At 42.9% G+C, this 24,254-nt stretch overlaps 1 protein-coding gene across 1 annotated transcript in view; it reads right to left on the bottom strand.

Annotated features, from left to right (window-relative positions):
• LOC306712455 (phospholipid phosphatase-related protein type 5-like) overlaps positions 1-16,938 on the bottom strand; it is a gene marked incomplete at both ends in the record, with an annotated part of 70,101 nt that extends 53,163 nt beyond the window's left edge. Inside the window, one exon of the mRNA XM_079181752.1 lies at positions 16,735-16,938. Coding sequence (XP_079037878.1) covers positions 16,735-16,938 — 204 coding nt within the window. The remainder of the gene's footprint in view (positions 1-16,734) is intronic.
• Positions 16,939-24,254: the final 7,316 nt, after the last annotated feature.

The following is a 24,254-nucleotide window of genomic DNA, read 5'->3' as shown; positions in this document are numbered from 1 at the left end:
AGCTGACAGGGCCACGGTGACAATGTGCTGCTTGTTTAGTCCTTTAACTAGCTCCCTGCCTTCTCTCTCTATCTCCCTCATTGTGGAGCTATTCCCCGGTGGCTAAGTCAAAATGACAGAGCCAGGGTGACCCGTGCTGCTTATGTACTCATCTGTTCCTCTGGTCAGGGGCGAACTTGCTCACTCCTCTCATCCTTTTCCTTCATCCCTCTTCCTGAGACTCTGACTAATTTAATTTCACACCAATCTATGTAAGGACCATAATCTATCTCCATCAGCATTGCAAGGCAGAGGAAAGACACTGACATTGAACCAATATTTGAGCAAGGCTTTGCTGGTCAGATTGCCCTCCTCAGGGTACCGCTTTCACAATAACGCTCATTGTGTCGATATGTCTCCATTTACAAGTTAATTGGACCTGCAGTGGCAACACGATTCAACAGGAAAGTGAAATAGGGGCTTACATCTGAACAACAGAAGAGCTTGCCAGTACAAAGAGACTCCGGGGACGGAGGGGAGCAGAGTATTTCATTTTCAGCCACTGAAGCATGAATGAAACCTCCAGCCTCTACAGTCCACAGTGATACATGGCAGTCATTTTGGGAAAAGCTATAGACAACACCGCAAACCAAGCAGCAACCACCCCAGCTGAAGGTTCAGCCAATGTACTAAGTGCCTTAAAATGCAGTTTCTCATAAGGCTAATAGATGCAAACTCCAAAATACGTGGTAGAAACGTACTTCTCTATTTAAAATGCAAAGTCACAAGTTAGGGTGTCAGTAGAGAACATTTGGGAATTAGAATCCTTTCCAAGTCATAACTCAACTCAGTCAAATCTGAACACAGAGACGTAACGCTGGATCAAGAGCATTTTAGGTTGAGCGCAGAGTAAGAGATTTTTACCACAATATCTTCTTCAATACAGCATGAAGTTCATTTAGTAAATGATGGTCCATTTAGCAGGGTATGTGTTTTCCGATCATGAAAGTTAATTGTAACCTTTTCAGTCACCTAAAACTTGTCTTATTCGGTGGAAGATGGAGACGACCAAAATACGGAACCTGGGCTTCAAAACAGCAGTCTTCAAAAGAAATGTTGACGTCATGGTATTTCTTTTGATCTGTATAAAACCCTCAAGTCAGCACAGAATCCACACTGGTGCCGTCAGGATGGGTCCTCTATAGGTCGAGAAGGGGTTTGGCATTCTGGAGCTCCCGCCACGAATGCTTTCTCAAAAGCCCCAAATCTTTAAGGTTTTTAAAATACTTTCAACTTTGTCTCTAGTCTCTCTGACGGGACCGGTAAAGTATGTGTAAAATCTCTCTAATAGGAATCTTTGTACTGTGTAAAATCCAGAAGAGAGGAGTTCCTTTGTCAATGTTTGCCGCTTATTACCACGTCATTATGCTTTACAAGGAACAGCGAGAGATTATCTAACTGGTTTTGCCTCTTAGGCTACATACAGGCTGCTGCTGTAGCCTCTGATTGGTGAGTATTATACCTACAGCCTGAGAGGAAGACCTGCAGACACTAGCCAGAGCTATAACACATCTTCAAAATGCGGGTTTTTTCATAAAGTCTAAAATATCAATGTCTGTTATTATTTATGATCAATAGGAGAATACAATACTCATCTATCATAATGTATCAGATGAGGACAACTTTGAAGTAGACTTAGATAACAATAGTACTGAATGACATGCATTTTTATTCGACTATTGGGAAAGCCTGATGACTGATTTCATAATATGTTTTGCTAGATTGAAAGGGACATTTTCAACTACAATCCGGTCGTATGCCTTGCTGCTGCTTCCAAACCTACTGCAGCTGCATCAAAACCTTCCCAGAACAAAAGCAACTCAATCTGTCATGTGGGAAAGTGAATTAGTGTGTTCCATTATCTCCTCTGCCATATTGAGATCCATGGATAGATTCTTAAGAGAGGGTCACTGGGCTATTACAAATGAGGATGATAATGTGCCGAGTGTGTGATTATAATGCAGAGGTTAGAGTGGCTTGTCTCTCTTGGCTTTCAGCTAAGCCTTAAACTCTCCCCCTGCCTCCCACTCTTCCTCTCATTGCCTTTTTAAGCACAGCACCATGCAGCAATATTGGAGAACCCCCCACAGCTGATGTGTGGACTGGACTGCTGACTACAGCGGTGAACAGAGATGGGGCATTTGAATATGTGAGGTCCTAATTTAACAAAGGTGTTTGGAATTGAAGGCTCGGGGGACTTGACCACAGACCCATCTCTGGGCAGATGGGAGATCTTAGGGGGAATGCCTGATGCAATTGATGTTATTGTGATCCTTTTTCAAATGTGCCATGTCAGATCAGCCTGACATTAAGTTTAGTGGTCTGGATATTCGAAGTCATCTTTCAAATAGTCATCAAATGGCCTGTATACACATTTTAAATCAGTTACTTTGACTGTAGAATGAAAGGACTCAACTCTATAGTTCCTTAATTACTAGTTTAGAACATATTTATCCTATTTATTTGGTGCAATTTGTAACTCAAACCTTTTGAGGACCGACCAAAATGTGTCCATACCACCGGGTGTAAAAAGTTTTTGAAATACAGGCTGCTTGACCACATTGATTGGTGAAGACTTTTGGGGCTGCAACCTGGTAGAACTACCAGTGTTGTAGTTAAGACCACCTAAACCGAGACCAATTATTATCAAGAGCAGAGTGTATCTAGACCGAGACAAGAAACATTATGGGGTTGAGGCCAGGTCAAAACCGAGAGCAAGGCAGGGCGAGACCAGACCAAGATCAAACCAGTCCCACACTGCATGACACACCTTTGATATGATGTGTCATGCAAATCATTTGCACTACTTAAATTGATCTGATCTGTCCACATTCCCATTAAACCACCCACAGAAAACAAATGAAGATTCTTCTTCATTCACCTCTTTTATTGCCATATATACTGTTTATGCGTGCGTGTGTGTGTGTGTGTGTGTGTGTGTGTGTGTGTATAAATGTACCATGAGAAACGTCGTGATAAAATAATCATTATATGTGTGGGCAGGTTCCTTTGTTTTCTATGAGTAGTCAGAGTAATGATGTTAAATAAATCAGGCGATGCACCGGCAGTTTAGCGATATGCCCACAGTTGTAGTCTTGACCGGTCTTGAAATGAAATCCAGTGTCCTCTTTGTCTGAGACCGAGACAAGGCCGAGGAACACAATCAAAAAGTGGTCTTGAGACCGGTCTCGAAACCAAGAACCATTTCAAGCACTCTGAGAGCTACAGGAACTATTCAGGGCTGGAAAAGTCTGGCATGGTTTTCAGGTTTAAATAAATACATAATAATGATCTATATTTAATTTGACATATTATGAAAATGACAATAATCTCAAAAGACTGCTGTTTCAATCTCACAGTCACAAATGTATTCCGAAATGTATCAAAGTGTAAAACGAAAATGTTGGAGTTGGAGTTGTTAGGGGAAAACTTATAAAATGAATAGTAAGTGTGGTGTAGAAAAACACAATATTGTGGTATCAGTACAGAAACTAAGGCATTGTGTTGCCTGTGGTTGTGAAAGACTTCAATTGAAACTTCTGTATTCTGTAGACTCATTCGGCAACCAGTATTAAAAAGCCGACAACAGAGTAAAGCTCTGTTTGAACTCAATCAATGACCATAAAAGAAATCAATCAATCCCTCAGCAATAAATCTTGATTTGATTTCACCAGTTGGCTGAGTTCTTTCTAGTGTGTTCTCTCTGTGTCTGTTCCCTCCCACAGACCAAAGATATTGAAAGGGGAGGTCAACTGAAAGCAAAGGAAGACACTTCCCCCTGACCCCCAGAACAAAGCACCAGACTTTAACAAAGGAGATCACTGTTTGTTTCCCTGTGCCCGACAAACATTGGTTTCTTATATCTCTGACCAAGCTCGACCTGGGTTCTGCACTCTCCCCGTTTACATCCAACCTCAAGGACAGCATGGGTAACTTGGAGAGGATCTACGTCTGAACCTTGTAAGCTTGTAAGGCTCATGGCATCTCGTGCCTATGCTACTGCAATTTACTGCCATCCAACCCCTGCAGCTTATTCAGAACGCAACATCCTGGCTGGTCTTCAACTACCCAAGTTCTCTCCCGCTACCCCGCTCCACTGCACCCTGCACTGGCTCCTGGTGGCAGCTCGAATCTGACTCAGGATTATGGTTCTTGCCTATCATGCTGTGAATGGCTCAGGCCCATCCTACATCCAGCACATGGTCAAAGCGTAGACCCCAGCACCTCCACTTTGCTCTACTACTGCCGACCGGCTTACTACTCCCTCAATACTAAGGGGACCAACCTAAGTACTCACATGGTTGAATGCACATATGTAAGTTGTTTTGTATAAACGCATCAGCTAAAGTTCCCCTAACTTCAACAACGGGTGCTTTTTAAACCTAAACTTTCCCCAAACCTCACAAAGCCTTTTTTATGCCTTAACTTGTAAGTAACAGTAAAGTGCAGTAATGTCTAGCTGAGCAGAGAATGAGGTCGCTCTCCCTCTGTGTGTGTTGTGATCAGAGCTTCTATTTGCTTTGTAGACATCTATCTGAGTGCATGTTCGTGCATGTGAGCGCGCCCCGCTGGCGAGCTCAGGGTCGTCGCTCTGCACTGCGCCCTCACAGCAGTTACAGCTGATAAACGGCCCGGGACGGCGTAGCCTCGGAAGCGGTCTCACACTGTTCAGCTCTGTAAGCACTGCTGCTGTTGTTTGCACTGTTAGTGATTCCAGCACCATTAGCTTCTAGCTACCGGCTCAGCGGTGGCCACCTTGAGAGCCGCTGAGAGGCAAGGGAAATGCCCATTCTCATTCAGTGGAGTTACAAACTATATTTTGTCATTTAGTTCAGAAAACTTTATTGAATAATCCTAGGTGCAATGTTTTCAACTCCTCAAACTAATTGTAGTCACTGCAGTACAGAGACATTAATGCCACTCTGACAAATCATCAGTGAAATAACTCAATTGTAAAAACCGCAAGGCATATAGCAGATAGACGTGATCAACTCATGATCTCAGTTCTTTTATCCTTAACAGAGCAAACTGTGTGTTCCAAAATCCACAGGCAGCAGATGAATCAACAAGATATTTCAGACTGTAATCAAGTGACTGATAGCACAATCAGACCTCAGTGGTTTTTTTCAGGACGGGATATTATCTGCTGGGAGAATTGCCTGTTTATTAAAGGAATACTCTTCTGTAAACACTTTCCAATCAATTCAGCCAACTCATTATGGAGAGCACTGTCCCAATTCAGTTAAGGCTTTCTAAGTACGTTTCTTCATTAGCATTGTATAGTCAATCTAATAGCAAACAGCCATTTCATCTCCAGTTTAGAACAAATCCACTCAGAGATTTACTCGACGTTCGGTGCATTTCAATGCAGTGTGAGTCAGTCTTGATCTGACTCTGCTTTATAGTTTCTCTCACCCTGCCTGTCTATTTTTACAGCAGCGGGTGATTTCCTTCGCATTCGCCAGTGACCTTAAACACTTAGTCACAACATGACCTGTCTCACAGCTGCCTTCAATTCTTGGCAATCCAGTATATGTGGGTGGAGAGGTGAGTATCTCCGCCTCTTCTACTAAACATTACTTCTGTCTAGTTGTTTCACGTCGGCCTCTTTTCTGAAGGACTAACACCAACAGCTCAGGTGTATCACAGAGGGTTTAGAGTGCTGAGACATTTTCTGTTTGTACAGATTGCTTCTCTTAATAATCAACCAGAATTATCTTTTGTGCGGCAGAAAATAGTGAAAATAGCCGTAGGTGTGCTTCTGATGCGCAGTGGACGATGTATCTGTCAGGCTCTAGATCGCAGCACACAGAATGTCAACAGAGAAAACAAATAAACTACTGAAAAGATATTTATACCAGGGTGCTGATGGGCCTTTACTCTAGATTCTGTATTGTTTGAATTTTGTTTTGTGTGGAAAAAGAAGTCATGTTACGTCCTTTAAGAATAACCCCAATAATACAGATTGTAGTACAAGAATAAGAACAGAAACAAAGTTACTGGGCCTCATGTAAGAACATGTTTGTGTTCTCTGCTTCTGTGTGGACAAGTTTTTCCAGAAACAAATAGACAACGTGAATAAAAACAGCACTGGCACTTTCCATCAAGCATGGCAACTATTGAAAATAAAGTCTTTACAGATTTGTATATTCTTTGGAAGTGGGCATTTCTTTTGTCATGCAGGTGTTCACACTTTCAGAAGAAGCAGCTGTAAAAACAGCAAATATATCGTTAGCTGGATTGCTGAACTGCTTTTTTATGCTGTGTAAACGAGTGCTGACAGAAAGCAACAAAGAACCCATGGTTGTTCATTTGTCACCAGTTCAAGTCGGGGTACTATTGAATGATTTCAGGCTCTTAACGTTAGAATTATAGAACAGCAGAAATACACACTCCATTTGCCTGTCACGTAAACACAAGGTAAGATGGCCAAGGTAGCTGTAGGTGAAGAGGTGAAGGCCGTTGATGAAGGCGTGGAGATTAAGTGGAAGTGGAGTTGGGTGGAGGAGACGGTGAAGGTCGAGGGACACACCGTCCTCTTCAGTTGCTTCAGCAGGTTAACCGAGGCAGGGAAGGCTCACTGCATTGTTTGTAAACACCCAATTCATTATGGGACTGAAAAAAGCATGTGAGACACTAAACTAAAGCAGCAGCAGAACATGCACATCGAAACCACCCCAGCTGACCACACCATAGCCATAGCAGCGCAAAATGCAGCTGCTGATACACACAGGGCTACTATTTATGCCCACACTCAGTGTTTTCAAGTATTTATGTCAACTCCTTTTCATGGTTCCAACGGAAAACCACAAATTCAAACTGATTCATCCATTAAAATGAGACCAGATACAGGGCAATAGACCAAGGGCTCTTTTGGTCCATAAAATAATTGACAATTTCTCCATTTGTTAACTAAAAGAGTACATTAGATGAAATTGTAAGTTATCCTGCAAACATTCTTCAAGTTCTGGTTAGTGGCCATTTCATTTTGGGGGAATTTACCAATATGTTATAGGCTTCTGGTGCCACAGTTGTTTGCTCACAACAGCTCCTTTGGTCTCAGGTTGAGCACAGAAAATGCACTTTAAGGCCCCAACATGAGACATGAGATACAGACAGCAACAGCAAAAAACTTCTTGGAACACAAATAACTATGTTACTTCCCATAATAGATTTGTATATATAATGGTTCTTGTATGAGGTGTATTGTCTTTGTCTCATAATCTTTACACTTGGAAGGGGAACAAATAACAGATAGGGCCAAGGACTGTTTTTAAAGCATGTCATGAGCTTCAGAGGGATTTAGCTCTCAGTAGCTGGGTGCAGCAGGCTGAGGCTTTCGGACAGACTCTCTGCTGTGCAGATGAACATCCATCTTCATGGCACTTTTATTCTTGCAAAGAAAATAGTTTCCTGAGAACAGTGGGAGCCAATGTTCTGTAGCACACTTCAATCTTTGCTTTGTTTTCGTCTTCACAGAGTGGAGCTGAGGAACTACATGGACACCCTGTTGTCCTCTCCACCACTCACATATTGGATGATGTGGGTAATTAGGAATTTATGGATCCGTTTGTTTGTCTCTTATTACTTTGTTTGCCCTAGAAGCTGCTGACTCAGTTATTAAGAGCACCAGGGGAATAATGCATGTTACAATTTGCTAAAATGGAGTACACAGGAGATGAGCACGATTTATTCACACGTAGAACTGGGAGCAGTCCTGCAGGTTGCCTGTTTCAATCATAAATGTGCTTGTTCCTAACCTGGCCATGGGCAAAAATGAGCAGCACTTGCTCTTTTATTATCATCATCAGTTCGGAGCATGTGGCCGTTTGGAAGGAGCCAATTGCTTGGCCCCCAGTATTGCTGCTTGCAGTGTTGTCAGGGGGCGTGGCCTTTTGGAATGGGCCAGTTGCTATAAAGCCGGGAAGCCAGAATCCTGGCTTTAAGTTAGAATCGCTGGTCACGGCAATTTGAGTTTGCGCTTGGAGATCTTGCTTACGTTTGCATCTGTACCTAATTTCAGAAAAATTTGAGCCAATAAATGTATAGTTTATTGTAGTGGATGGAACCCACTCCTGGCAACTAAAGCATGATTCACTTTTATACTAAAGTGCAAAAAGAAAAAAGAAACTTCTTATGCAGACGAGGAGGAAGAGAGAGGAGTGTATCTAGAGTACAAAACCCACCCTGGAGTATCCCTGGACATGATTTATGTGTGGCTAAGTCTGGTTGAGTCCATCAGTCATCAGAACTAAATCTTTCTAAAAGCAGGAGCGTGTTACATCACACACAGCAGTGTTAACCAAAATGTTCTATTTTCTCTTGGAGAAATAGCCAGTGAGACACTTCCATGTAAACTGGCTGGCCTGACTTCAAACAGCAGACCTTTAAATTAATCAACCAGTCTGGACTGGGAGAACTGATGGGTGACTTCTAACAAGTCGACTGGGTTTCCTAACCACCCTGAACAATGCGTCTTTTTATGCCTCTAAAGCAGCTCCAGCTCAGCTGGGAATGCTTCTGGTTACATAGAATATTCAATGAGTTTCAAGCTGCCAATGATGAGTATCACTCATTTACATGTGGATTCTGAAAGATCATTAGCAGACTGATGAGGGCTTTTCTGAGCCAAGGGGAACAAGGATGTGTCAAGTGTAAAAAAAAAAAGCTTATAATGACACTGGGGGCTAGAATGGTGACATCCATGTTGAGAGTAAAACAAAATCAGCAAATGCATATGGACTATATCTTTTCTTCACTGGGTGTTTTCAGGTTTTGTACTTGGCTGAGATTATTTTTGCATCAAAACTATTCATACAGTGACAGCAAGACTTTTTCAATAAAAGGTTCCAATAGATTCGCTCAGGCAGAGGACCAACCACCAGGACCAAACTGAACCAGAGCAGCGTCTGGCACCGTCTTGGTTCAGACCACAGAGCTTCCCTGTTGTTGTACACTTGCAATATGTCCCTTCCACACAACTCGATTGGTTGATGCCGTAATTTGCGGTGCAAAAAGCTCCAGAAAATGGATTGATTGAGGTTAATAAATAATTTTTGCGCATAATATTCACATTCTATGAACTCATTATAAAAACAACCGTTCCAAATAATATATTGACATGCAAATGAATCGCATGAATAAAACACCCTTAGCGTGTGAAGGCCTCAAGCGATATCAAATAAAACCCCAATAAACACAGCCCAGTGTTGCCAACTCTTTTCCAATGAAAGTAGCTAGCAGCACTAGCTCCAAAAGACGCTAAATATAGCAAGAAAGTTGCCAAGACGGCAACACTAACAGCCAGACCTGTTTGAATGAAACAGTAAAATCAGGCAACAGTCAAGTAGTGAGCCGTGCTGTGACAACTCCTGTCTCCTGCACCAAAGTCACATTCACAACATAAAAGGAACACTACCTCCTACATTGATTGGTAGCAAACATGGACGTAAATCGCCAGGTGGAGGATTTTCCATTACGGATGTAATTCCTTCTGTTCACAGACAGACACACAGTTGAGAACGGTTCCACTGAAACCTGTCTATACTGAAGAACTGGGACATTGCTGTTATTTATTGTTGAGAACAAAACACGGTTTCAAAGAACTGATTCAACACTGTACCACCCAGCCATAAGCTTTTAAAGCTTGGTGACTGGATATTTATGCCAAACTGTACCTTGAGAGTTCTAGTTATCCGGCGGGATCTAAACGCATGTTTTGTTTAAACACTTGCCAAAACGACACCGTTCATTGTATTGCCAGAAGCTTTGAATACTGTCATAATCGTCAGATTTTCTTCTCTCCGACGGTTCTTAAACACTTCATGTGTGACTGACACTTTCATCTGAAAAAGCAACCGTAACTAAGCTTGAAATTCTGACATTTCAGCAAAAACATGTTATTCTACATGTCTCATTTAAAATCTTGCCCCGAATAAACCTTATGCTCAAAACAGATCCTGTAAAAAACATTAAATTCTGAACTCCTCAGCGCAACTAAGAAGCCATGATTCACTTGAGACCAACAGTCACGTGACAACAATGCTGTGAATCTTTGACTGAACTTCAGGCTGCTGAACACAGAGCAGAGAGGAGAGGCTGTACAAATGTAAATAGTTTAATGTATATGACTCGTAGACCCATTTGTTTCCAGCATTGGTAAAACTAAAAATGTTTGTGTATTTATAGATTCCATTGTTTGCCAATTTTTGTAAAAGAAATGATCAAAGAAAGATAGCAAAGAGTGAGTTATCTCTGCTTCTCTTCATGGCTGTGTTGTTTCCATAGAGGTGCAGGACTTTTATACTGTAGTGAAAATCAAGGCCACAGAGAGAAACATGTGACCGGAGCAAAAAAACAGTGAAACTGCTTGGGGTTCAGAGGGTTAACTTCTTCCTCAATTTTTGTATGAACACAGGCTTTATTGTTTATCTTCTGCACTGATGACTGAACCGGGAGAGTCACGGGAAAAATGAATAGCATGATGGGGTGGAGTGTATGACATTCAAGGTTCCAAGGCCAGAAACGAACGGGTGAATTTTCAGCTTTGCGCTGTAGACACTCGGCTGCCGAGGCTGCTAACAACATTTTACTGTATGATGTGGTTGTTTAACTGGCATGCCGTTAAATCAATGTAATATACTGTAAACTGCTTCATCAACATTTCTCATCATGTATTTCTATCACCATCGTACAAATGAAACAAACAAACCATCTGCCTCTGGCCACAGATTTGTGGCTCTGTGTGTTCATGCCAGGCCGCTCTGCACCATTCAAACAGTAATATGATTTCCTGAAGAAGCGTCTATCCGTCTGTTAAGCTGTTGTTGTCATGCTTCCCCGTTCTCAGCTGTTTTCAGAGCAATTATTATTTAGCATGTCCTCTGATTTATATTCCACTTCACACGGCAATTTAGCTTTCTGTGCTGGTTCACGTGCATGAGCCAGAACAGCAGAGAGACGTCCACACAGTCTGATTAGAACATTTTAACAAGATTAAGATTAAAGAGATGGTGTCTCTTAAGCTCGGTCCACATCCATGCCCATGTTGCACCAAAGCTGCACATGTCTACATGACACGTCCAAGCAGTGGCGGGCCGTCAGGGCCTTCAAAGCCTTCTCTGCTGGCCTAAACAGAATAACAAAGTTATGGCTATTTTATAATTTAATATTTTTTCTTAAATACACTACACGTATCATAATTTATAAAAATATTGTTCCCATTATCTTATGTTCTCATTGCACAGCTACTGTGTTCCTCAGTTGCTCTGCTTCCAGTGCAGCTTGTTTTAAGTAGAGCTTTTATCCAATCAGATTTCACCTCTGTGTCTCTAGGTAAGAAGAGAGGCCCGAGGCCTGCAGACTCACCAGTGCCTCCATGTGCAGTTTAAGTGAATGGGGACGATATTGTTGATTGTCATAGTGTTCAACCAATCAGATCTTTAGTTTGACATGTTAGGCGTATTCTTTGACATGCGAGAGCTGCTAGCTGGCCTATAAGCACGTCAGCATTAACACACAGCTCAGTTTGCAGGAGCAGCGCTGCAGTGAGATGCAGCGTGTGCTGTGATTGGTCAGTGGGCGAACACGTGACTATTGTGAAATGAAACTTACAGCAGAGGCTTAGTCAGAGGCTTAGTTTTTTTTTATACCTAGCTTTGTTTTTTAACACTCAATGGCTGAAGGAGGAGGAGAAACGGATTTGTGAGTTGGAATTTAAACGTGGGATTAAATTCTTTGTCAACAAAGAAAAGAGGATGTGATCAGCATTTGGTAAGTCAACTGGTTCGTTTTTTTACATCTAATATCTGAATGGCCCTCAAGTGTGTAGCAGAATGCATGTTGCTGCTGTTGTTTTCCCGCTAAGCTAGTTAGCCTAGCCTCCCGGAACACTTGCGGAGCCCCAGCTGTTTTTGTTCCGGTTCAGAGGTCACACAGACCGTTGTCTCCTAGTGAGCGCAGAAAACTGCCTTATATTTCCTACAATTTAAGCTTCTGTACTTTCCAAATGCACTAGTATTATTCAAACGCAGGGGTCCCCAAACTTTTTCCTGTGAGGGCCACATCACTGAACATATCGTTTGACCTAGGGCCCGATTATTGGGGGGGGGGGGGGGGGGGGGGGGGGTGCTACTCGCAGGTGAGCGACTGTTGCATCGTGCGCCGGGATCGGGGCGGAACACCGCCGTGCGCGATAAAGAGAGCAGGGGAATTGAAAACGCGCGACCATGTAGTGACAGACATGACATGCCGGCGTGTAAATAAATTAAGCACAAGTACTCGTCCTTCAAGCTCTCGTCTCTCGGCTCTTCTACTTCTTCTACTCTTCTACTTCTACAGGGTGCGCGCATGACAGCTCTCATCTCGTTCGCCCCCTGGTGGTTGGCTGATTCAGGAAGCGTTTGATTTGATATGTAGCAGAGCACGTATTTTAAACGTTAATATCGCAGACGATCATGCTCATTTAATCGTGGCAGCCAAAATCGTGATCGCGATTAAAATTCGATTAATTGTGCAGACTGAAAAAAAATCATAATGCGTCTCTGGTATTGTTCAGGGGGCCGGACCAAATGTGGAGGCGGGCCGCATCCGGCCTGCGGGCCATAGTTTGGCGACCACTGTTCAAACGTATTGTTCGGTTTGTAAGCCTCGTACCAAACGGTTTAATACAAATACGTAACGTTATATAGTTACAGCCCAAGAAACAAATAATAACCCTAGCTGTGGCGCCACCATGTGGTTATAAGGTGGTATTTCAGCAGTGAAGGCCCAGGTATGAAATGCACGGCCCGCCACTGCGTCCAAGACCCTGTCCGTCTGAAACCCAACATCCGGACTTAATTACAACATGAAGTGGTACGCAGTGTAAATGCAGAGCGCCGTCAAAGAGAAACTCCCAGAGCAGCAGAGGAGACATAAGCAAACTTATGCTGTTAATTCTGCTTAAATAGAATATTGCATGCTTTGAGACTGTGTGCAGTATGACGTGCCAGGATGCCTGTGTGCAGTGATTTCAGCTGTGTGTGTGTCTGTTGTCGACAGGCAGGCAGGCGAGCAGCTGAAACAGACACAGAGGCGTACAGACAGTCCTACATGCACCCAGCAGCAGGGTCACTGTGTGTGAAAGCTCAGCCTGCACTGTCGGGCTTCAGACCAGCCACTGCAGAAGTAATCCCATTCCATGTTTTTTTAGTTCATCCCACAAATTGTCATTTAGCGTCATTGATTCAGCGGGCCAGGGAGTATTCATGGTGAGGCAAGGAGCTCTCTGCAGTCCGTGTTGAATCTGATCCTGATATTTCGTGATTAGAATGCAAAGCAAAGGTCAAGGTAAAAAATAATAAGAAGCCCATCAGGGAGTATTTAAAGCAAGTCATGTTGGATAGCTCTGCTTTGAAGATCTTTCTAACTGAGCTGTCACACTGCAAGTCAGTCTCTATGCCATTCAAATGTGATCTGAGAATCACATCATGGAACACTCACAGAGGTGAGCTTTGATCTACAGCAGGGGTGGCCAACCAGTCAGAGACCAAGAGCCACATTTTTTACTGTGTTACTGCAAAGAGCCACATCATACACATGGGCACACATGAACATCACCCTATCCCTTCCTCACACACACACATACCTTTGCTCAGCCAGATTTATTGTAAATGTCACACACCAACATGATAATGACAGAAATTGACTCCTAAGACCACAGGCCAGTCATTTTCAACAATGAACATTGTGTGCACTGTCTCACACAGACAAACTCTCAGTTCAACCAAGTCCACAAACAAAAATATAATAATTTTGTAAATAACCAAATTCATGTGTGGCAAGCAATCTGTTGTTTTTCGTTGCATGTTTTGCCTGTTTTTCTGAGTTTATGTCTTTATTGTTTTTAAAACGAAATGCTTTTATTTTGAAAGCAGCTCTGAGAGTAATAGACGGAAGTGGTTTTGTGTGCGCAAGGAGAGAGAGTAACGGACAGAGAGTAACGGACAGAGAGTAACGGACGGAGAGAAAGACGGTGGGACAGAGAGTAACGGACGGGAGAAAGACGGTTGGAAATAGATACTAACGGTACGGGATGAGTACCCCCCCGAAGAGGCACAAGCTCTTAAGTTGTTTGTTGTTTGTTTGATTAATCAATAAATTACACAATCATCAGTTAAGTGTCGAACCATCATTCGGAGGGATACGCTACAAATTTACAATAGTGTTTTTATTTTACTATGCATGTTACTTAGTGGGACTTCTGGCATTCCTTGCCTTGAACAATCCTCTTCAAATCTGGCTTGTATTCCGTTGTTGCCACTGGAAGCAATTCTTTCACATGGTGTCAGTCAGAACAGATCGATGCTTTGATTTCACGTGTTTCAGGGTAGAAAACACAGACTCGCAGACGTATGTTGACCCAAACATTGACAGTATCTTAAGCGCAGCCCGTTTGACATTGGGGTATTTTTTCATTGGCACACTTTTCCAGAACTCAATGGTCCCGTCCCTTAAAGCAGGTTTGAGTTGGTCCTCCTCACAAAGATCGATCATCTCCAACTCAGCCGCATCCTCATCTGTGACTAGCGGGGCTTTCAAACAGTCCGTCTCGGCGTTAAATGGGTCGACGAGGAACGTAATCTGTGGCCGCACATGCGCGTTTGACGAAAATACCGTATTTAACTCAAGCGAAGCGAACACGCACATTAAAAAAACACAAATACAAACTTCGATATGAACGTAAGAGCCGCATGAAACCGGGCAAAGAGCCGCATGCGGCTCGGGAGCCGCGGGTTGGCCACCCCTGCTCTACAGGGAAGCTCTATCTCAACGCTGCACTAGTCTATTTTCTATATAAAAAAAGGCTCAAATTACAAACTGTGAAAGACGTGGCTCTTCTTTCACCTTCAAACTCAGCTCTCGTTGAAATTATTTCTCGCAGCAGCAGGCAGTTCCGATAAAGCCACTGTACACTGACACTGTACTCTGTTAGAGACTAGCTGGAGAACACCGCGGAGCCTTTAGCAGCTAAAGAGGTGGTGGAGACCAAAAACAGAGCTAAAAGAGAGTGAATACGGGACGACTATAAATGAATATTATTGTAGCTCCATGTCTGCTGGGTGTATAAATAGTCAACTGTTTGCAGTCACCACATTAACTTGACCTATAGGCTGGTAGTGTTAATACTGTGTTTAACACATTTACATTAGTGGTGGGTGCTAATAAAGAACCAGAGCTCCAGACTGCTTCCAAATACGGTTTGCATATGTGATAAATTCTTGTGTGATTGAATGTCGAGTGGTGCATGAAGTTCATTATCACAGGGCTCATATTATCTAATGTGCACAGGTTTTGAGATTAATTAAATGTCATGCGCGCGTATGTAGCGGCATAGAACGTTACGAAACAATCCGTTTAGCTGTTACTGCGTTCCGAAAATGAAGCAGCCTATAGCTGATTATTTAACAAAAAACTAAATGAGGAGGAGAGAGGAGGGGGCTGGTGGGTAGGGAGAGAAAACAAAACGTTCCGACCCAGAAGCCACTGATGATGAAAGTGCAGACAGCGAGAGACCGACTGAGCCAGTGTCACTGATTAATACCATGCTGTACTTTCTAAAAGACTGGATGAGTAAGAGGAAGTTAGTCTGGAAGCCCTCTAAACCTTAACAGCTTGTAACGCTGCCCCCAAGTGGCCAAAAAATCCATGAGCGTAAAGAAAACAAACATGACAGGAATCACTCAGGTTCAATATTCCTTCAGAGAGCAGCTACAGGTCTCATCCACTGACCAATGGCACAATCAGCGCAGTCTGTTGGACAGTATACCATGCGGCACTGATGAGACCAGAGTCACAAGTCATCTACATGGAGGCTGAATCATGAACGACATCCCCCCTGAGATAACTGCTAAAGTCATGAGATGGAGCATTGGTCCACCCTGTTAAATCAATACAGATACACAGTAGCTTTCACATTTGATCTCGTGCACTTATCTATTGGAAGGCTGCCTGTTTATGACATTTGAAATTTCATCTTGTCATTTCAGTCCAAAAGAAGATGCTATCTTAATGAGAAAAAATAATAATATCAGAAGAACTCAGGGTACTATTTAGTTGGATGACAGCTAATAACTCGTGGGGGCGTGATGGGGGTGACGTTTTAAATTAGGTTCTTGACAGTTGCATGACAGTGAGGAGCAAACGTCAAGTTAAAGTCAGCAGTAATCTACGTGGGGCTGTGCCCTGAGGGAAAACATAGATATTTATTCGAAATTCTAGTTTGAGTTTCTTATAACAATACAATAATCTTGAGTAGCACATGAGAAATATTTTTTGATAATTAATTATACTACACAACATTGTGAAATGTGTCATCACAGAAGATCCTAGAAGCTAACGTGAGATCTATAAATATTTTATGAATCCCACCAACATTCCAAAACCAAAAGATTTTCAGTCTAAAATTACAACAGAGAAAGCTCACAACGCTGCAACCACAGAATGACAAATGACCTCATGCAATGGATCAATTATTCATTGATTATATGTCAGCACTATGATCATTGTGTGGTGAAAGACGAGGGGTGAAGAGAGAGCAGAATGAATGTGGCTTCTATGAATGAAAAGAGATGCATGTTACGTGTCTGATGAGCGTCCATCAGTGGACCAGCGCCGGTCTGATTGGGTGAGTTCTCTGATGAGGAGTACACTCACCAGCAGCGTGGGCAGCCCGGCCACCAGGGCGTACAGCAGGACGGGCGGGACGGCGCTGCTGTCCTCCGGTCCCAGGTAGGGCTTGGTGTACGCCGTGTCGTAGCAGAAAAAGCCCTGCACGTGCACGCTGAAGGTGTCGGTGTACTCGAAGTAGTAGGCCAGCATGACGGTCCCGGCCATGATCACCAGCTGGAAGTACAGCATGATGCAGACAGAGAGCGAGAGACATTTAATTAGAACAAAAGCCTTTCTCTCTCTTTCTCTCTTCCTCTCTCCCTCCTACCCAGCCTCCTCCTCCTCCCCGGTGCTGCCGACTCCCGGTGACCGGCTCATGACGGCTCGGCTGTACGCGATGAGCCGCTCTCTGTGATCGTGGCAGAGGCTCGCTCGCCCTGGCTTCCTCTGCTCGCTACTGCTGCAACTACAGACTCTATGTGTGTGTGTGTGTGTGTGTGTGTGTGTATGTGTGAGAGAGAGAGAGAGGTGGCGAGAGAGAGAGAGAGAGAGAAAGATAGAGAGAGGGGGAGGGAGGGAGAGAGAGGTGGAGAGAGAGAGGGGGAGGGAGGGAGGGAGAGAGGTAGAGCCTGCGGGTGTTTGAGGGTGTGCAAGCATTAAAGAGATGAAGAGGCTTGGCTAACCCCCCCTCCTCTTCTGTATGTGTTCATGTGTGTGAGAGAGAGAGAGAGATTAGAGAGAGAGAGAGAGAGAGAGAGAGAGAGAGATTAGAGAGACGGGTGAGCAAATGGGAGGATTGACAGCTTCCTCTATTTTTGTGTGCAAACTGGACATAGAACCAAGACGTGCGCTGCCATGTTCAACCAATTTCAGGAGCAGAGCAGAGAAAAGCAGAAGGAGAGGACGAAAGGAGAGAGCGAGGAGGAGGAGGAGGGAGAGAGCTACAGACGTCATATGTGTCTCTGACACCAGCGGAGGCTGAAGCTCTCTGCTCTAAATTTAGCCCATATTTCATCAGGATACAGAAAAGTGAATGGGCAGAAGCTGCATGATGTCACAGCCATCGATTTGGATTTAAGCCAAAATACTGGTGAAGCCAGGCTCTGCACGGTGTGCATGAGTAACAGGTTGCAAGGCATTGCTTGTAGGCAGTGAGGTGAAGTGCTCAGATACTCAATGTAAGAATACTTAACATGAGGCTATAGTCCTTATCACACTAATGGTGTGTTCACATAAAAACAGAAAGCTAGATATCCGCATGGCATGATTACATAAAGCGGCAATGCAAAAGACAATGCAGCTACAATGTTTGATACAAACTCCATTCAGAAAAGAAGCATTTTAAAAGTTGTTTGCTTGTGGTATTGCGGACAGACTTGACAAAGCAGACTTTTTACATATCGGCATCATTATGTATTTATTGCACTTAAATCATAGCAAAATCTGTTGATTTTGTGTTCATAGTAAACCAGATTAATTCAGGCAACGTGTGACTTGCTAGATACATTGAGTACGGCTCGGTGAAACAAGTTTAGTTTTCCAAAGTATCTGGGACTTCCTCAACATGTCCAACGCAGCAGAAGCAGTGCTTGTTTCGACCATGGTTGATGTAACGTCGTTGGTGTCTACATGGAGGTTAGACCCTTCTCAAGAAAGGCTGCACGGAAGTTGCAATGCATTACATTTTATTTGTCTGGATTTTTTCCTGCGTTACCTTATTTTTTCTTCCAACCAAGTCCCCAGAAAAAAATATTGGCATTGTCCATTACTGTAAACCATGGAATACGTTGAACGTCAACGTTTCTGATAAGCACGTTTTATATCAGCCTCGTGTCACGCTTGCAGAAAGGCACAATGCCACATTGTGAAACGGTTAGGTTAATGCAACAAAACTACTGGTTACGGTTAGAAAAAAGTTAATTGTCTATGTTAATAAAGGAACAACGTAGCGTAACAATGTGGCATGACAACTTAGCACAATGATGTGGCGCAACAGTGTAGCATAACAACATTGCTAGCAACCGTAACAATGTAACTAGCGTAAATAAATAACTAGCCTGGACTTTTTTTATGTAGCGTTATGTAACAGCGTTGAAGTCAACGTTTACTTTTGGTTTCACATGGGACACAAACAGAGGTCTCCTGGGTGAAAGTCTTGAGTTTGTTTGACCACCACTCCTCCCACCCATCTTTATGGACTCTCTGGCATGCTATACTAGTTATTAAACCACGTAACTTTCAATAACGCTCGCTCGATATAATAATAATAATACATTTTATTTATAGAGCGCTTTTCAAAATTCTCAAAGACACTTTACAGCAACATTAAAATCATCATAAAAAAGCTATACACTAAAAACATAGAACACACAACAGTCGTCACACATATATACTACGTCACTTGCTCTTTGGTCCCTCATTGTACTTCACCGTATCCTTGTTTTGCAGAAATGTACAATACCACCATTATTTCCTGGCAACTGGGCTTGTCTTCCCCACTATTTGAAGTGTTGGGTCTAATATTCCTTGCCAGAGAGTTTCAGAGAAGAGCAAACAGTAGCTCTGCACCCTGCTAGACCCTGAACCATGACTCATTTGTAATTCAAACCCTCATTCAATATCATATACACTCCATTTTTATGTTGACTTTTTTACCATAATTCAAAAGGTACTTTTTTTTGTCTCACCGTGTTCTCCTGCTGTTTGCACTTCTTCATAACTATTTCATAACTCCTCATACATTTTTATTTCCTGACAAGCTGAAATGTTTGTTATGTTCAATACCAACTGCTGGCTCTGTAGTCCGTAATATTCTATTTTTCTTTATCTATTTCCCTTCTGTTGCTGGAGCGACCCCATTTCCCCACATGGATCATTGGAGCCTCATCTTATTTCATACTCCGCCCTCTGTCTGTCTGTTCCTCCAACACCGGAGATGCATTGATGTGCTTCTTTGACAAGCTGAAATCCATAAGTGAGGGCTGTCGGAGGAGACAGAGAGACGGATGGAGACGGAGATGTGGAGGGTGAATGGAGTCAGGTAGGTACACACTGACAGCTCTGAGTAATGGCTGCCATTACGGTGTCAGTCCGTCATCGCTCCCCATTTTAATACTAAATAGGCCAAATCTACGTATAAGCTGCTGGCTTCGTGCTCAGAAACACACCAGAGACGTTTAATGATGCATTTTCCACCATAAAATATCATTCAAACGTGTTTAATTATAGAATGCATATACTATGAATTTAGTCTTACCAGACTGATAGCTGCATAATGAACTATAAACTCTGGTGTTCAGGACAAAATCATATTAATATATAATATAATACCTTACGAGGAAACATTTCCAAAATTGGCAAAAGAAAATGTTAATAAATGTGTGTTTGCATTCAATACAGAAATATGACAAGCTGATACTAGTGCTGCAGGAATCTAGTTCTCGACCAAAGTATTGGAAAAATTCACATTTTGACCTGATGATGGTGCTGGATGAAAAATCAGGGGATCACCAAAGTTAAAACAATCCATCCTGAGGGGAACACAAATACCAGAAGCATATTTTAAAGACAAACGTTAAGGGTATGCTAAATGCAGCCTCTGCTCCAAGGAGATAAAGTACAGCAACAAGGGCTCACGTGTCCTCTCATCACACACAGACACTGGTCACTGTGATGACCACAGACAGTGGACTTCCGGTCCCAACAGTCCCACGTGCAGTTAAATCACAGCTATTATTTTACTCTTGATGAACTACCTTAGCCAGAGTAGATTATCATTTTCATTTAAATAATTGAACTGGATTGAATGCATATTAATTAATTGCAAATAGAAGATTGGCCACAATCCTAACAGCTGTACAGTAACAGTATAATTAATATGAAGCCATACAGTAATGAAAACTAATCACTTTATTTGTACAGGCGATGGTTCTCGCTACTCTTGCTATCTTTGTTTTTTAAGTGCGTCTGAAGATTACTATTCTACTTAGGAATGATTGTAATATTGTCATGTATGTAAAAAAAAAAACATTGTTACTATTTCAGTGTTACTGTTGCTGAACGGAGCTTTAACTTCAGCTGGACAAAAAGACCTTTGCAGCCTGTGACACTTCATACATCAGTCTGATATAATCATGCTGCACATTGAACATGGTTTTAGCTCATTGTTATTTGGACATTTGGGGCAAATTTGGGATTTCTATGGCTGCAAAGTTCCAAAAACAGGTTTTCCTGGACGTGTGGAAACACTGCTCTATAGAAAAGTATATTTGACATCTACTGTATGTCTCCATGAGTCATACGTTATATTAAATGTGAAAGAAAATGTGTATCATATTCACTCTTTTGTAAGAGAGCAACTACCGGCAATAACAAGGTAATTTCTATAAATTACTATGTTCTGATTTGAATCATGATATTAATAGACTCACTTAGAAGGTGAATAGCAGCAAGCCCACACATATTTTGCACACAGAATTGTCCCGCACACACACACACACACACACACACACACACACACACACACACACACACACACACACAGGACCAATCATGCAGAAAAGGGGCTCCAGATCTAGCCAATCAGGGGCCAGTTCATACAAGCAGTGACGAGCGTGTGAACACAGTGCAGTCTCAGACAAGAAGCATATTATACTATATCCATACTAGGTAGAATGTTGGTTTAAATGAATACAAACCACAACACCCATCTTTTAATCTATGCAACTGTCTGCACCGGCTTTTTGCAGCTAAACTGCAGTACACCGTGTAGCGTTCATGTTGCCTGTTTAATGCGTCCTCAGAACACAAACTGTCAGTCCTGTTGTGTGTCCAGTTCCATTAGCTGTTAGCTCTGTTAGCCAATCACACGCCTTTGACTCTACTGCCCACCAGCTGCTAACAGCTAACCAGCTCTCCTCCCATACTGGCAAGAAGACGCGTTCCATTGTAGTCTGCATTTGTCATTTGCTAAGTAACAGTTACAGATAGCTTGCAGTACATACATAAATACAATCATACATACAAGAGATGCACTGATTGTAGTTGTATTGGCAGATTCCAATTTCCTCTTTTCTTTTCAAACAATAAACGACACAAACATTCACACGAACAAATTCGGATACATAATCACCTGTAGATGATAATAATAACAGTATCATATTATGTAATCTGCTATAGATAATGTCCTCACACAGTAAAACTACATGAGATGATATAAAAAGCTGCCACAGTAAATATGACATCAGAGCCAAGTATGACAGGCCTTTTTTTCTCTTTCTTCTTCTCTCTCCTCCCTGAGGAGTGACTAATGAGCTTTGTTGTCTGGGGAATACAGGTGTCAGCACTGCACAGCGGCAGCAATAAAGCATGAAAGGACTCAGAGCCTGATACATACACACACACACACACACACCTGTTGAGAACATTAAAGTACAATCAAACACCTTGTAGACTATAACTAGTTGGAGCCAGATCAAAGCTAAATTTTGATTGTCTCTGTCTACACTGTACACAACAAAGGGACATTGATTTTCTGCAGAATGAAGGCTTTTAATACTTTTCCCTACTTAAATAGAAGTTTATGGGGTATAAATACAAATAAATAGATAAATGTGCCACCTTTAAAGCATCATCTATAAGAAATGTTACCATGGTACCCTGTGTTAACCCCGAGCGACGCCCAATATTTATAATTTGCATTTCTTCAGTCTGCTGCATGAAAGTGTTTTTCGCTGCCATGGACGACAAGTGCCAACTGTTGTTAGCCTACATTAGCCTCCTATTGCACCATAAAAAGTGTGACGGGGAAAGAAAAAGAAGCAGTTAGAAGACAAAAACGTTAGACAAAGTGGTTCTGTAAACTGCAATGGACAACTTGGGTGGTAATTATACTGCTAACATTCACTTTCTCTACCCAACAGGTTTGATTAATCTAAAGATTTGTTTACAACCAGGATCGTCTGACGGCACATTTTAGCTGATGTCACTATGTGTCCGGATTTGAGCAATTACCTTGGTAGAGTACACTGTTATTATTACTGAGAGGACTGATGAACAAAACCAAAGCTGTAACACACAGAAATTATTTTTGAACACTCTACATTCAGACAGAAACCAGGCCCCCACATAACAGTTGAAGACGTTTGACCCGATGCATAAAATAAATCGAACCAGTTCATCCTTAGATCCAAGTGGAAGTTTGAGCCACATCTGAAGGAATTCCTGGCGTTCCTGAGATATCACATTCAGGAGAATGAGACGGACGGACAAAAAACATAATGCCTACGGCCACGGCTGTTGCCAGCGTGGAGGCATAAAAATGTCCTCAGTCTACATTTTCTTGATTTAGATCTCTACAACCATGTAGAGAGGCATAAGAGGTCGGCACAGATAGAGATTCTAGAGAAACAGGACAAAGCATATTGTCATTTCACTTTTTGATCTGTGCATTGGATGGATGGGTGGATGGATGGATGGATGGATGGATGGATGGATGGGTGGGTGGATGGATGGATGGATGGATGGGTGGGTGGATGGATGGATGGATGGATGGATGGGTGGATGGATGGATGGATGGGTGGATGGATGGATGGATGGGTGGGTGGATGGGTGGATGGATGGATGGATGGGTGGGTGGGTGGGTGGAGGGATGGGTGGATGGATGGATGGGTGGATGGGTGGGTGGATGGGTGGATGGATGGATGGATGGGTGGGTGGGTGGGTGGAGGGATGGGTGGATGGGTGGGTGGATGGATGGGTGGATGGATGGATGGATGGGTGGGTGGATGGGTGGATGGATGGATGGATGGGTGGGTGGGTGGATGGATGGATGGGTGGGTGGATGGATGGATGGATGGGTGGGTGGATGGGTGGATGGATGGATGGATGGGTGGGTGGGTGGGTGGAGGGATGGGTGGATGGATGGATGGGTGGGTGGGTGGGTGGGTGGATGGATGGATGGATGGATGGATGGGTGGATGGGTGGATGGATGGATGGATGGATGGGTGGGTGGGTGGGTGGAGGGATGGATGGATGGATGGGTGGGTGGATGGATGGATGGGTGGATGGATGGGTGGATGGATGGGTGGGTGGGTGGATGGATGGATGGATGGGTGGCTTGGTGCACTGAGCTTGGACTCCAACCAGACCATACATTTACTCAACAACTGCATCAGAAACAAACTCCATCCAACAGCTCAGCCTTGCTGCTTAATCTAACTTACTCTTTTCTCACCAAGCAGAAAGAAAATACTTTATCTAAATGCATTTAAATGAAACATAACTCAACATAAATACCAAATATACATTCATTCTTGCACTGGTATCTTATCGGTATTTGATACCCTCAGTTTGGGTATGAGGCTGCCATCAGGTTAGCCTTAGCTCTAACATGTTAATTGGCTCTTTCACAGGGCAATTAAACGGATATACAGAAGAGATATTCTTTTGTTTACTGATGAGTGAAATCTGCCTTCAATCACTCAGTTTCCCCGTGTGACATATTCAAAAGGTAACCACTCAAAATGAACAGATATGCTGCCAAGACGACATCACTCCGACTGAC

Source organism: Pholis gunnellus (genome assembly GCF_910591455.1).
Source record: "Pholis gunnellus genome assembly, chromosome: 20".
Classification (NCBI taxonomy): domain Eukaryota; kingdom Metazoa; phylum Chordata; class Actinopteri; order Perciformes; family Pholidae; genus Pholis; species Pholis gunnellus.
The sequence above is the reverse complement of the archived record's forward strand: the minus strand, read 5'-3'. Positions and strand labels throughout refer to the sequence as shown.